Source organism: Panicum virgatum, chromosome 9K, assembly GCF_016808335.1.
Source record: "Panicum virgatum strain AP13 chromosome 9K, P.virgatum_v5, whole genome shotgun sequence".
Lineage (NCBI taxonomy): Eukaryota > Viridiplantae > Streptophyta > Magnoliopsida > Poales > Poaceae > Panicum > Panicum virgatum.
This window is the reverse complement of record NC_053144.1, coordinates 55,335,672-55,350,349: the sequence shown is the minus strand read 5'-3', so window position 1 is coordinate 55,350,349 and position 14,678 is coordinate 55,335,672. Positions and strand designations below refer to the sequence as shown.

General features: G+C 52.0%; 2 protein-coding genes across 3 annotated transcripts; both read left to right on the top strand.

Annotated features, from left to right (window-relative positions):
- Nucleotides 1-176: 176 nt before the first annotated feature.
- LOC120648146 (E3 ubiquitin ligase PARAQUAT TOLERANCE 3-like) lies at nt 177-2,564 on the top strand. The gene is made up of 2 exons (XM_039924894.1): nt 177-769; nt 1,587-2,564. The coding sequence occupies exons 1-2, from the start codon at nt 258-260 to the stop codon at nt 2,431-2,433; spliced, it is 1,359 nt and encodes a 452-aa protein (XP_039780828.1). The 5' UTR covers nt 177-257; the 3' UTR covers nt 2,434-2,564.
- Nucleotides 2,565-12,513: 9,949 nt separating this feature from the next.
- On the top strand, nt 12,514-14,190 carry LOC120652453 (transcription factor WRKY19-like). Of its 2 annotated transcripts, none has more exons than XM_039930276.1 (3): nt 12,514-13,121; nt 13,193-13,303; nt 13,426-14,190. In XM_039930276.1, the coding sequence occupies exons 1-3, from the start codon at nt 12,796-12,798 to the stop codon at nt 14,006-14,008; spliced, it is 1,020 nt and encodes a 339-aa protein (XP_039786210.1). In that variant the 5' UTR covers nt 12,514-12,795; the 3' UTR covers nt 14,009-14,190. The 2 variants fall into 2 exon arrangements, with proteins under 2 accessions (XP_039786210.1, XP_039786211.1); XM_039930277.1 differs by having other exon boundaries at nt 12,516-13,121; nt 13,202-13,303.
- Nucleotides 14,191-14,678: the final 488 nt, after the last annotated feature.

Genomic DNA, 14,678 nt, shown 5'->3' with positions numbered 1-14,678 from the left:
AAGGGGAGAAAAGGAACTGGGTAGCCGGGAGTAATAATTGATGATGAATCCGAGTCCGAGTCAAGTGCCACAGAATTGAATCCGACTATCCGAGTCGGTACCGTCCGCCGCGATATATCGCGACCCCGCGTCATCTCTCGCCATCCCACGAAGGCACCAACCCCCCGCACCCAAACCTCACGTCGCCGAGCGGCTCGTAGCGAGCGTGCGAAGCTCTCCCCGCCGCCGCACTCCGCGTCGTGCCGTCGATCGAGACGATGGCCGTGTACTACCGCTACAAGAGCGGCGTCGAGACGTTCTCCGTGCCCGTGCCGGCGCCATCCGTCTCCGTCGCCGACCTGAAGAGCCTCATCCTGAGGACCGCCCGCCACGGCCACGGCCGGACGCGCGGCCGCGGGCAGAGGGAGAGCGTCGCGCTGCACGACGCGCGGACCGGCGAGGAGTACACGGACGGCAGCGCGCTCGTCCCGCGCAACTCAACGGTGCTCGTGCGCCGGGTCGCCGGCCCCCCCGCCGAGACCATCACCGTCGCGCCGTCCCCGCCGCCGCCCAAGGTGACGACGCGCGATGGCGCACCCTCGGGTTCCGCCGTGACATCGACTTCGAGCGCCGAGGACGAGGAGACAAGGGCCATCAGCGCCGTCATCGACGCCGCGCAGCTCAAGTGGGGAGATCAGCACCGGTCTCAAGGAGGGCGTCGCTACGGTCACCATGGCGCACTCGAGGCGAGGGCGCCGCCGCCGGCAGGGTACGTCTGCCACAGGTGCCGTATCCCCGGGCAGGGGCGGAGCCACCACTAGAGCGAGCCCGGGCGGCCGCCCTAGGTCCCCTTGGCCGAGCAGTAGAGGATATCCTCAGACCTCAGTTCTCCATGCCGCTCCATGCCGCCGGGAAGGGAGCAAATCGCGGCGGCGCTTGCCAGAAGCGAGGACGACGCTGAAATTTGAGAGGAAGACAGGCAACCGCGTACTGGGCCGAGACTTGGTGGCTCGTGGGCCGAGTATTGGGCTGCGGGACGCTTCAGGCTTCAGCCCAGCGCAGCCTAGGGTTTGCGTGGGGTTTGGTGGCCGCTTGGCCAGCAGCCCAAGCTAGCCACGCGACGCGACCACACCCCCAGCCCCGCCCGCCTGCGCCTGCCGTAGCTCGTCGCCTCGTCATTTGGCCTTTGCGCCCGCCGCCCGGCCGCCCGTCGGCCGTCGCCCCATCCGGCCGTCGCCCCATCGCCCCGTCCGACCGTCCGGCCGTCTCGTGCACCGCTGCAGGCTGCCTCGGGCGGCCCTCGGCGGCGGCGCCTCCCGCCGGCCGCGCTCCTGGCCACCTGCTGCCTGCCTCGACTGGTGGACGGAGGTGGAGGCAGCCGGGGGGGGGGGGGGGCGTGGGGCGGCGGCCGGTGGACGGAGGGCGGAGCCGGCCGGAGGCCGGCGCCGTGGGTTGCGGCGGCCCTGGCTGCTGCGCCGGAACGGCCGGAGGCCTGGAGCGCCGGGCACCGGCGGCCAGCGAGCCTGCACGCGCGCCTTCCGTGGCGCGTTGCACTGTTTCACTGGTATTGTTCCGCCCTAGGTCACTTGTCAGGCTGGCTTCGCCACTGTCCCCGGGCACTTTATCCAGCACTGCCCCACCAATGGCGATCCAAGATACGACCTGGGACGGACGCCGTCGACCAAAATCAATCTGCCTGCTCCGTCGCCGGTGGCCCCGATCCCCGAAGACGGGGTCCCGCCGGAGCTCCACTGCAAAATCTGCAGCAAGGTGATGACGGACGCGGTGGTGGCCTCCAGGTGCTGCTTCGGCAGCTTCTGCGACGTGTGCATCAGGGCCCAGATCGCCGCCAAGTCTAGGTGCGTGGGCGGCGCGCAGTCCCGCGCCGCCGACCTGATCCCCAACCTGACGCTGCGTGCCACGATCGCCAAACTGCTTGCCACGAGTGCCTCTGGCAGCGGATCAGTCGGCACGGACAACCGGAAGAGCTCGGCCGGCAGCAAGCATAGTGCCGCCGCCTCGCAGGAGGGCAGCAGCCACGCCACGGCGGCCGCCGCCGGCTCGGACTCAGGACACAGCGACGGGAGCGCGTCGTCGACGTCGAAGAGCGCGGCAGCTCCGGCGGCGCGCGAGCCAGTGATGAAGCGGACGACGGCGGCGGAGTCAGCGGAAATCGGTGCGCAGGCCGGCTATCCCGAGCAGTACGGCTACTACGGCAGCCCGTTCGGCCCGGCATGCTACGATCCTTTCTTCGGTGCGGCGCCATGGGCGTGTGATCCGTACATGTACTACGGCATGCCGTACGGTGGCGGCTATACGGATGTCCCCGCCGCGCCGGCCGGCTACCACGATGGATGCCAAGGAAGGAAGAGGATGGCCGATGGGGAGTTGCAGAGACACGGGGAGGCTGGTTTCAAGAGAAGATGCGGAGGCAGATCGGAGGTTGCTTTCTGAAACACAAGAGCTTGAGGACGGAGTTTCTGAATCGAAGCTGATGCCTGCTACTGTGGCCGTCGAACTTCTACAAACTCGCTGAACTAGTGATTGCTTGTGTAATGATGTAAGTACTTGGTTCGTGGTTAAAATCAGACGCCTGCTTGTTTGCAGCGGCGTATTGTAAGATATCTGAAAATCAAATGAAATTTCTGTAACTGTGAATTTTCAATCTCTGTTATCATTGAGTTTATTCAGAAATACTGGATGCATTACCTTTTCTTTTCTTCCCTTCAATCGCGATACCACGTCCCAATTAAGATCGGTGAGACAGATTCAGGACTTGAGGATCGGTGGTGCGTCTCCGCCGCATCTTGGCGGTGGCGGCACTTGCATTCAGGCAACGTCGCAGCTGGAGACCAGCGGCCCTGCTACTCTGTCGAAGACGCAGAGTGTTGCTGCGAGCTCGAAGACAAGACACGGGCGAGAATCCGGCTCTGTGCTGGGAACCGCTAGCGTTCGGTAGCTTAAGGCTGTGTTTAGTTCGCGAAAAAAGTTTGGGTTTCGGTACCGTAGCATATTTCGTTATTATTTGATAAATAATATCCAATCATGGATTAATTGGGCTTAAAAGATTCATTTCGTGCTAATCAGTTAGACTGTATAATTAGTTATTTTTAATTATATTTACTGCTCTATACACGTGTCTAAAAATTGTGACAGATACAAAATCATTGCTCAGAGCAAGCGATTTTGAAATTGTATTCCGTGGGCTCATGCAGTCTGAAGCTCCTCGGAGTCGTGTGAGCTTTGCAGCGGGGCAAGATTTCAGCGTGGGCTGAGTGGGCCAAGATTCGGCCTACTCGTTAGATGCACCAGATTCAGCTTAGTAAGTTTTTGGTCGTCCGAATTTTGCTAGCTATAAGAAATCGGAATTCCTAACCGTCACTTGAGTAAAAATCCAATTCGTGTGTCACTCGATTTTTTTTCTGTTTGATTGTTTGACCGGCCCGTTCGTGCCCACCAGTTTTCTCCATCTCTTTTTGCGTGGAGGACGTCAGATGATGGAGAGGCCGAGCTGCCACTCAGCTTTTATATCGTGTGCCCTCTGTATCGCCCCCAGTCATGCAAAAAAAAAAAAAAAAACTGTTGAGTGCCCCTGTCAAGCCATTTCTTCTCGCCTCTACTCCACATGACATTTTAATATTCTGTATATGTACATGTTCCCTTCTTTTAACTTGTTGTATTGTATAAAATGCCTGTCTATGATGTAATGTAATCTCTTTCTAATTTACTGTATTTTATCTATGGTTTTCTTTTGCTCTAGTCAAATTAATAGAAGAATTTGTATTGCTTTGTATATGTCCAAGGTATGTATGAGGTGGAATGTATTATGTAATGCTGCATAAATTTCTTGTATTGTTAAGATAAAATTACAGGGTGCAACCTTGTGTACATCAAATCAATCTTGTGTTTTAGTAATATTAATATTTTCTTGTAATCTATTTTTTTCAATGGGTCTGTTTCCTCTTTTGTTTGGCATGGGGGATCTGCTTTTTATTTGTATGATTATGCTGTTTGTTTTAGTTGAGCTTAATATTAAAGTTGCCTATGTACTGTGATGTCATTTATTTTGGCCAGCTCAATTTAATGAATGAATTTGTAATGTTCTGTAAATTAAATATAGTTTTTGAAATATAATATAAACACAAAAGCGTGCATCCACATACACTTACCTTTTTTGCAAAATATAATATAGACACGAACGTTTACATACAAACACGCACACTCGCTGTTATCAATACAATCACATACCCTACCCCTATGGTCACCATTGAGAGACTGATCCGGAATATCTTGAGATTCATGAGTCACCACAACCACTTCGCTATAGTGGCACATTGTATAGCACTAAAATAATAGATCCGCTAATTCTTGAAATGAGCTATAGAGTGGCACATTGTATAGCACTAAAATAATAGATCCGCTAATTCATAAAATAAATCTCGAAAACTATGAACACTCATGCCAAATCGAGGACTAGATCTTGATGGGTAGGTTCCACCATAAGGAACATTGCTAGTTGAGCTACGCTCAAATAATGGCAAGTCAAAGTTATGTTTAATATTATTTATTTATTTTGTATATTTTAAATTTGAGTCTGTTGAGGCCATGGTCTTTTGTAATCAATTGCAAGAAACCCTTCTCCTTTGTGCACGGTGCGTCTAGTTTATGCATAGAAGTGGGGTATTTTTTGAGTGATTTGTAGCCAAATTTTCAACCGATTCCTGAATCCAGAATCCGGCTGATCAGTTAGCAAACTGAGTGATTTTTACCCATCATCACTCAATTTTTGGCAGCTGTCAATGCTACGTGGCCCTCATTCTATTGGCTCTGAAAAGTGAGTGAAGGCACTATCATTGCTAGAAAACGGCTCATTCGTCCATGTCAGTTAGTATCGGACGCACTTTGGTCCGGTTAAGATGCTCATTTAGTACTGGGCTGAAGCTACAGTGCCCCCCGGAGCCTTTTAGTTCGGGTAGATACAAAAAAGAGGTAGGGCATAACCATGTACTATTCCCTACTCTAGAATATTCTGTGCCTGTGGATAGTCCTATTGTCCCGGGTCTGACATGCCCCCGAGCTCTTCGTAGTCGAGTCCTGCAGGCATTGAGCGCTTCTGAGGACGTTCGTCGGGGTACTTCGAGAGCACCTGTACTTTCACCTGCGTAATCGAGCGCTTCGAGTGCTTTTAGAGCAAGTCGTCCATCTGTGGCGTCCATCGATAGTAGTCTTTTGAGTGCTTCTTCGGCTGCATCGAGGCTATGAGGTGCTCAAGCCCCGAATCTATATATATGGCGCGCGATGTACTCGCGCTACATATGGAGTAGCCCCCGAGCCTTAGTTTGATTTGATGAATTGGGCTGAGGATCAACTCGGTCCTCTGGGTTCTTTGATCTTCTGTCTGAAGTTTGGAACTTTTGAAAAAGTTGCCATTTATGACACGTATCCCGCAGCCCCCGAGCCTTGAGTTCGAATCCATGATTTGGGGTTAAGGGTCCAGGAGATAATACCGTGTCCTCTGCAATTTTTCTGAGCTCATCAGTGCTGCAGCGGATCTTCTGAAAAGGTGGCAGTGCGGTGTACTGTTTGCTCGTGGGTTCACGTGGCGGGTACTGCTGTAGAATCTTTTTTGTTTCGCCCGTGAATCTCCCTGCCTCTTGGATGACATGGGCTGAGCCATGGCTAGTTCGCCGAAGGAGGGTGATCGGGTGGCTGATTCTGCCGCTGGTGATGCGGGGAATCTAGTTGTCGGGGAGGCGGATAAGAAGTCTCCTGCTGCTAGCGCTGGTGAGTGTCTTTGGTTGCGATCGACTGGTATCTTCGTCGGTCTTTCGCTAATGTCTTTGTACTTTCAGAAAGCAGGGCGAGGATCAGCCGAAGAGTCCCTCTGCTGCTGCTAATGTTGGATTGGTCACGCTAGGTGTGCCGCAGCAGGAGGTGGAGAAACCGGTCGGGGAGTCTGTCGGTGTTGCCCAGGGGATTCTGGGCTGTCATTCTGCTCTCGTTGTAAGTGGCTTTTTTGTACTCGAGTACTTTGTGTGTTGTTGTCGAGTACCTTGTCGAGTACCTTGTCTTGATCATGCTTTGTTGGCAGAATCTGGCCAAACAAGTCACGGAGCAGGCTGAGTTCCTTCGGCGGACTGGAGAGGATCTTCAGTTGACGGCTGACCAAGCGTTGTAGCTTGAGAAGATGGCTGCTCTTGAGAAGTCTTCTCGGGAACAGTCGGAGAAGGTCAGGCTTCTGGAGGCCCACATCGAAGCTTTGGAGCAGGATAATTCTGCTCTGAAGGATAAGGCCTCCAGGCTGGAGGAGAGAGTCAAGACTGCTGCCAAGGAGAAGAAAGGTATTTTCTTCTTTCTTTTGTGTCTTTCGAGTAGTTTTCTTATGTTCTCATTTTTTCCTTGCTTTGACAGAGCTAAAGAGCTTATTGTTGCGAAAGGGTAATGATGTGACTGATCTGACAAATATTATGTATCATCACACAGATGTTGTGGAGAAGCTGACCAAGATCAAGGTTGATGCTGATAAATAGACGGTCAGTGATATGAAGCAGATCAGGGAGCTCTCCCAGCATTTGACTAATCTTGAGGCGGCTGCCAAAGTAGTCGTCGACATTGTCGAGAACGAGGAAGCTGGTGGCAAGAGTTTGCTGGATCGCCTTCATGAGGCCCCCCAGCGGCTCGACAGCTTCTTCTCTGACACTTCTAGAGATTACTTGGCTCATGCCTTAGGATTAGTTAAGTCCTTTCTCCCTTCCGTGAACTTGTCCGTTATTGGCGATGGGGTTGCCGTTGGCTGCTCGGAGGAGAAATTCTCTGAGTATGTTGCGGAGATGAAACCCATCGCTGATAAGGTTATCAGTAGCTTGGAGCCAGCATCAGAGGCTTAAACAGTTGTTGTAATATCCTCTTGGTTTTTGTGTAGATGTGAGTCTACTGGAGTACTTTTGTCATTGTAATGTATAGTACTTTTTCCTTTCGGTTGATGACCGATTGGCTGGTTGCCTTTTTATGAAGCTTGTCATTGGCCGTCTTGAATTATGTCTTCGAGTACCGTAGTAGTTGATTTGTTTGTCGTCTCAAGGATGAGTAGTTCCTTTGTAGGAATATGGAGCATGTCCCGTCCGAAAATCGAGTACCATGGTAGTCGATTAGGTTGTCGTCTCATGGACAAGAAAAATAGGGAGCTGGTCCCGTCCGGAAATCGAGTACCGCAGTAGTCGAATAAGTTGTCGTCTCATGGATGACGAAGATAGGGAGCATGTCCCATCCAGGGTTCGAGTACCGTGGTAGTCGAATAAGTCTTCTCATGGCCGAGAAAAATAGGGAGCTGGTCCCATCTGGGAATCGAGTACCGCAGTAGTCGAATAAGTCTTCTCATGGACGAGAAAAAATAGGGAGCTGGTACCATCCGGAAATCGAGTACCACAGTAGTCGAATAAGTCTTCTCATGGACGAGAGAAATAGGGAGCTGGTCCCATCCGAAAATCGAGTACCGCAGTAGTCGAATAAGTTGTCGTCTCATGGACGACGAAAATAGGGAGCATGTCCCATCCGAAAATCGAGTACTGCAGTAGTCGAATAAGTCTTCTCATGGACGACAAAAATAGGGAGCTGGTCCCATCCGGAAATTGAGTACTGCAGTAGTCGATTAGGTCGTCTCATGGACGAGAAAGTAGAGAACTTGTCTCTAGGGCCGAAGGCCCCGACTACACTATTCGCCGTGCCTTTGACTTTGAGTGAACAAAGAAAGGTTGGTATTCGAGGTAGTCGAAGGAGTTACCACCCCTTGGGAGGGGGAGCTCATGTCTCGTAGGTTTTACTCCTCAAGGTAGAGAGCTTGTCTCTATGGCCGCAAGGCATGTGTCCCTTAGCCCCAGTAACTCGATTCGCCGTGCCTTTGACTCTGAGTGAACAAAGAAAGGTTGATATTCGAGGTAACTGATGGAGTAAAGACTCCTGAAGAAGTAACCCCTTGGGAGGGGGGAGCTCATGTCTCCGGCGATGAGATCTTCTCTTTCCTTCAATTTAGCAGCACTCGATTTCTATCTTGGCCTTTATTGGGTGTAAGACCGTTCAATGATTTAAATATTTTTCTTCTACCAACTCGAGTAGTTTGGTGATTGAGTCAGAGCTCGGGCGAACCCATCCTAGCCTTTATTGGGTGTAAGACCGGGGGTAAGCCCAATAGATGACTCGAGTCAGAGCTCGGGCGAATCCATCCTAGTCTTTATTGGGTGTAAGTTCGGGGGTAAGCCCAATAGATGACTCTTCTTTTGGTCTTTTCTTTCTGTCAGTACGAGTGGAGAACTGAGTCAGAGCTCGGACGAACCCATCCTAGCCTTTATTGGGTGTAAGACCGGGGGTAAGCCCAATAGATGACTCGATTGCCAGTGCGGGTAACTTTGGGGTTGAGTTAGAGCTCGGGCGAACACATCCTAACATTTATTGGGTGTAAGACCGGAGGTAAGCCCAATAGATGACTCGAGTCAGAGCTCGGGTGAACCCATCCTAGCCTTTATTGGGTGTAAGACCGGGGGTAAGCCCAATAGATGACTCTTTTGAGTAACTGGCATGCTGAATTCCTTGTTGGAAGGGTGTATTGTTCGTGTTGGCTTTCTCTTTGTTGTCTTTGTTAGCAGAAGTTGGAGGTGCTCCGAATGCTTTGCAAAGAGTGCTGCATTGGAATGTCAAATGCTTTCCTTTTGGGTGCAGGAAGCAGAATCAATCGTCGATTGCTTTGGTTGAGAAGGAGGTGCAGCCTTGTCGCGACGTTGTTTTCGTGAATTGTACCCGTAGATATCAGGTATCCGGTAATTTGATGTCGGACTGTAGGCTTCGACTTCCTCATGATCTTCTCTTTTGTTAATGATGACTGTTCTTGTGTTGTGGCCAACGTTGATAACGTTGTGCAAGTCATTGTTCGAGTGGTTGAACGAGTTGATGAGTTGTTGTTGATGTTCTGTCTTGAGAATCATCTTCGGGTTGTTGTCTAGATGGACTGTGACTGTGATTCCTGGAGGGGGATTTTCGCATGTGGCTGCTGCTGTTTCAGTTGTCTCCGGTCCAGAGAGGAATTCGTCGTAGTCCAAGTCTTCCAGTGTTGTTGAATTATTTTCTCAGTTTGTAGCATCCGAAAGGAAAGCCATGAAAATTTCGCAATTGTGGATGCAAATTTTTGAATTGACGCTGTTTTCCTTGAGGGGAAAGCCTTGCTGGAACGGCAGTTCTTCGTCTTCTGAGAATTGCTGCCTCTCTCTTTGGTTTGCGGACTGCCGATCTCCTTTTGTATTGATTGAGGAAGTCGGCTTCTTGTCGGATTCGGTCTTCTTGTCCGAATCGGGTTGTAGTGTGAGTCGGTTTCCTTTAAGGACTTGGTCCGAATCTGGAGAGGATCCGAGAGTATGTCGAAGAAGGTCTTCGTCATGTGTGATGTGATCCGCTGGGGGCCATCCACCTTCAATTCGAACTGATAGTTCATTTATGAATTTGTTGTACTTTTCCAAATTGTCCCGCACTTTAGAATAGCCGCGGGGTGCGGTAATCTTCATGCAGAGTAGGGGAATTTTGAGTTTGGATGGCGTTCCACCAACGATTCATGTAGTCGTCGATTGAAATAGAGTCTTCTGCGGGGTGATTTTGAGCTAAGTGTTGATCCAGTGACCTGTGCGAGTCATCCCACAGCTTCTTTGCTTTGGACTGCTTCCAGAGAGCTTCAAGCTTGTCGGGACTGTTTAATCCTTCCATGAACAAGTCGATGTCATGTGACCAATCAGCTAATTCGTCTTTGGGAATTGGTTCATCCAATTGTTCGAGATATTTGATGAAAGCTTGATCTTGTTCTAGTTCTACAGAGTTGAGAGTCCATTGAGTGGAGGATTCTTCAAGAGTAGTGTTGATGCTGAGTATGTCTTCCGCTTTCTGGAGGCAGTGCTCGATCTTGTAATCGATATCATCGATGTTTGAAAAAGTGTTTTTCGAATGCTTCTTTTTGCGAGTGGTTTTCTTGAAGCTGGTCTTTGGCCTTTTCTTCCGAAGACTTGGTTCAGAGATGCAGGTGTAATTGGAAGGTGTGGTCTTTCTGTTCGTGGAAGTTTCTTGCTTGGAATCTTCTAGCAGTTTTTTCAAATCTTTTCCCAATTCAGAGAGTGTTTTGGCTTTGATTACATCGAATTCGGGTAGAATTTGGGTTTCGTCCGAGAATCCGACTTCTTCAAGTTGGTCGACGAAGTCGACGAATTCACGTTGTTTTGTAGCTTCCGGAACTTCTTGGGGATCTTGATCAATTGAGCAGCTTTCAAAGCCGCCTGATCTGTCGGCGATGAAGATCCAAGAACCGACGCGAAGGGAAGCCCCCTTTTTGAGCATAGGATTGTCATCGAGAGAAGCCATCGAATTCTTCTGATGATCTTTGGCGAGAGACCCCACGGTGGGCGCCAGCTGTCGGTGTTTTACCGTCGGGTTCTCCGAGGGGTATCCCGAGGAGAGTGGTTATGAGTAGGGACTCGCCGAGATCAGAACGCGATGGTGAAAGGAACACAAAGATTTGGACAGGTTCAGGCCGCCAGAGCGTAATACCCTACGTCCTGTGTGGTGGTTTGTATTCCCTCTGGTCTTGTTTGATGTTTTGGAGGGGTCCCTGTCCGCCCTTATATGATCGGGGGAAGCAGGGTTACATGGAAGTCCTAGTCGAGTTATGTTAGGATTATAGTCCGAGAGGTTCGGCTAGTTCTCGAGACCGTCGACTAGTTCTACTCCTATTCGGGTAGATACAAAAAAGAGGTAGGGCATAACCATGTACTACTCCCTACTCTAGAATATTATGTGCCTGTGGACAGTCCTATTGTCCCGGGTCTGACACTCCCTTCCTCCCTTCTCTCCTGGGCGATCGGGCGGCGTAGGCACGTGCGCGGCGCCCCCCGGACAGCTGCGCGTCGGAGGCGCCGAGGTGCAGGTGTGGCGCCCCCTAGCCGGCCACGCGTCGGAAGCGAGGGCGCGGCGCCCCCGGCCGGCCGACCAACGGCCATGACGTCGGCGCGTGGGGCCTCCGCGGGCGCCTCTGGCGCAGGGGCTCGCCGGCCTGGCTGCTGGCGCCGCTAGTCCGCTGGGAGGCTGGCGGCGGGGGCAGGCCGCCATAGGTTCCGCCGGTGCAGAGTCCCGTCGACCGAGCTGCGGGCGCCGCCGGCGCACTAGGAGGCTGGCCAACGGGCCACCCAGCGGCGGAGCAAGGCCTCCCGGCGTCGGAGCGGGGGCCCGGCCACTACAGCGACGGAGCAGGCTGAGGGCGCGGCCTCCCAGAGGAACACGCGAGCACGACCCTCCGGCAGCAGAGCCACCAAGAAATACGGCCGGTGAACTCTTGTAATTATTGTAAAATTCAGATATTATGATTCTTGTGTATTCTTGTGAAACGAAATCTTGTGATTGTTGTGTAGTACGTCTTGATATCCTTGTGTCTTGTCGAATGAATTCTTGTTCTTGTGAAATGAAATCTTGTGATTGTTGTGCCTCTTGTAAAATTGTGATTGTGTTATTTTGAAATTTATGATGACCGGCGCTGTGGAAAGAAAAAGGAAAGACAATGAGAAAAGAAAAGATAAAAAAAGCCACGAACATGGTAGATACAAAGCTATTTAGTACCGACCGGTGCTAAAAGGTCCGTTTAGTACCAGGTGTTTTGGTGCATTTAGTACCGACTAAGCGGTACCAGGCGCCTGACCGGTACTAACCGGGGGTTCCGGCCCGGTACTAATGCCCATTTTTCTAGCTGTGTATGTTTTTTTACTCGATTATCAAGTAGTCACTCCCGTAAGAAATTGGCAAAAACTTTGTTGAGCATCATGGCTAATCGAACCAAACGATACCGAAATGTTGTAGCTACGGCTAAAATTGGTTTGAGAGTGGGGTTCACAAATCAGATACGACGAACATGCCCTTGTATTTTGAAACAAGGAAGTACATTTTTTTGAACGAACGAAACAAGGAAATACTATAGTACTATACAGAGTAGTAAAACTATAGTAGTAGCCCGTACTATGCAGAGTGGGGTTCACAGATCAGATACGTTGCTCCTTAAAATTTACTGAGCATGCATGAGCAGCCCGTATCTTCGCTAGTACATACACGATCCTATATATTCCTATTACTTTTTGTAGTACTTACACGATCCTGATACTTTAGTAGAGGCTAGTAGGAAATACACGTCAGCCCATCAAAAAAAATACACGTCAGCACCAGCTAGTGGCTCTAGGTTAAAATGAAGCTGGTGGTCTCCGTGTTCCCATTATCCATGACTCCAACTGTGTAACCATCCGGCACGCCGGCGACTAGTCAGTCTCCCGGTCGACGTGTTCCCCGCAATGGACGGTCACCGGAGAAATTGCCCAGGCATTGCCGCCTGACCCTGACCCGGTGACCACCAGGCCAAAGGCCATCCGCGCGCGTGACCTCACGGTGCCTGTGTCACCGCGATGACGACTCCCTATGTGTGCCGTGACCGGCGACGTTTGGTAGACCGGTTTTCCTCCTCTGGGCATCCATCGGCGACGACGGCCAGTCCAGAGTCCACCGCCCCGGGCTCCACTCCCATGCTTTAGCTCCTTCCGTGTACCTTCCTCCCCGCGCTCTTTCCAACCTTTTCAAACCACCTTTTCCCCTCCGGGATAACCATCGGGGGGTAAACTACTAAGAACAATCGCACAATTCGCGAGCACCACAACCACAAGTTTGTTACTGGCAGAGGAGTGTACGTGCTGCGTGTGTATAGGTAGAAGCTTAGCGGAGAGCGACATGGGCGCGACGACGGCCTAGCTAGGGTGGATGGCGTCGTCGGGCGGGGACGTGCCGGCGGAGAGGGCGGCCGCGGCGGCGAACGACCTGGTCGAGGCGCGGGACGGCGCGGCGTCGCTCAGGACCTTCCTGCTGGAGCTGGACGACCAGCGCGCGCCGTGGGCGCAGCGGGTGGTCGACGCCGTGCTCAGCAGGCTGTCGAGCGCGATGTCGGCGCTGGACGTCGGCGGCGCGGCGACGGGAGGAGGCCGGAGCCCGGCCACCGGGTCCGGGTCCGGCGGCGCGAGCAGGCCGCAGCAGTCGGTGAGCTACTCGAGCAGGAACACGAAGGATAAGAAACGCAGCCTCAGCAGAAGGTGAGCGTGCTGCTTCTGATTTGCCTCTTCTACTTCGATCGATCTACTCACGATGCTGATGCATATGCTAGCTTCACCAGATCACAGCGCCCCTCTGACAAGAAGATCACCACTACGCTGGAAGACGGCCACGTATGGCGGAAATATGGGCAGAAGGAGATCCAGAATTCACCCTATCCAAGGTGCGTCTAATTGTTGATTAGAGCAGTTAATTTCATATGATCTATACTATAGATGCTCGAGTTTCGCCGTAATAAGGTGCAGATCACAAGATGCTAATGCATGCGCGCGCGCGCGTGTGCAGGAGTTACTACAGGTGCACACACAGCTCAAGCCAAGGATGCAACGCCAAGCGGCAGGTCCAGCGCAGCGAGGCGGACCCGTCCAAGCACGTCGTCACCTACTACGGCGAGCACACCTGCAGGGACCCCTCCACGATCCCGCTCGTCGTCCACGCCGCCGGCGCGGCGCCGGACGACCGTGCCAATAACCTCATCAGCTTCGGCCACAGCGGCGCCAGCGACAGCTCCGCCGCAGCCACCGGCGCCTACTCTTCTTCCCAGTACTTGGCGATGGGCGGCAGGAGCACCGCCGGTGACCAGCTATCCACGTCGTGGTGCACCAGCGATGACATGTTCAGCTCGTCGGCCGGCTCCTTCATGCAGGTTGACGAGCTGATCAGCGCGGTCGTGGGCTCGGCCGGGGTGACGTCGACGGCGACGGCGGGGTCGGCGGCGCTGGACCGCGGCGGGCTCGGTGGCATGGCGGGCGGCGGCGGAGGCAATGCCAGCTTCCCGCCGTCTCCGAACGGACTCGCCGGGTTCGTGGTCGGCTCGCTTGGGAGCATCGGCGGCGACGACGATGACTTGTTTAGTATGGATCCTTAGTGAGCAATTGAAGGCATCGACCGTGAAGCGCATGAACGATTCGGCGTGGTGATTGGTGAACCATGATTTGTAAAAGCCTAATAAGGCCTGCCGTGTCGGTGTAGCCGTGTATATAAACTTGGGTCACTTGAATCCAAAAGTAGACAATGTTAGCAGAAATGAGAAAACTCTTATTGTCGCTATCCCTCCACTATCGACTAAGATCTTATACTCTTTGTTTCTTTATTTCAAATTCTAGTTCACTCTAGTTTTGTCATAAATATAATCAATCAATTTCCAATGGTTGGGGGTAAAATGGATGGCTCACGTCGCTCGATCGGACAGCTGATAAGTGAGGAGGTACCTAGAGGTACCCAAAAGAGAGGTACCTACTATGCACCTGGTGCATACTAGATGGTGGGCTAGTATGCACCAGGTACCTCCTTTTCTTGTGGGGCCCGCGCAAAAAATAATAAGAGGGGTAATTGTCATTTCGGGATTAATTTTTTGTATCAGGGGTAAAGTAGTCAATCTATATTGACTGGGATAATATTTTGATAGTATAGTTTCGATTGAATGTTTGATCTAATATAGTTCGAGCCCACTAAGGTTGATCCCTACGCCGGCCAGTCGGGTACCATAATTATGGGACACCCTAACCCTGGGCTAAAACACCCTCAACACGCGCAAA

Coding starts and splice junctions, on each gene's coding strand:
- LOC120648146 (XM_039924894.1), top strand. CDS start 258: ATGGCCGTGTACTACCGCTACAAGAGCGGCGTCGAGACGTTCTCCGTG. Junction 770..1,586: donor TACGTCTGCCACAGGTGCCG/TATCCCCGGGCA, acceptor TGGCTTCGCCAC/TGTCCCCGGGCACTTTATCC.
- LOC120652453 (XM_039930276.1), top strand. CDS start 12,796: ATGGCGTCGTCGGGCGGGGACGTGCCGGCGGAGAGGGCGGCCGCGGCG. Junction 13,122..13,192: donor AAACGCAGCCTCAGCAGAAG/GTGAGCGTGCTG, acceptor TGCATATGCTAG/CTTCACCAGATCACAGCGCC. Junction 13,304..13,425: donor CAGAATTCACCCTATCCAAG/GTGCGTCTAATT, acceptor GCGCGTGTGCAG/GAGTTACTACAGGTGCACAC.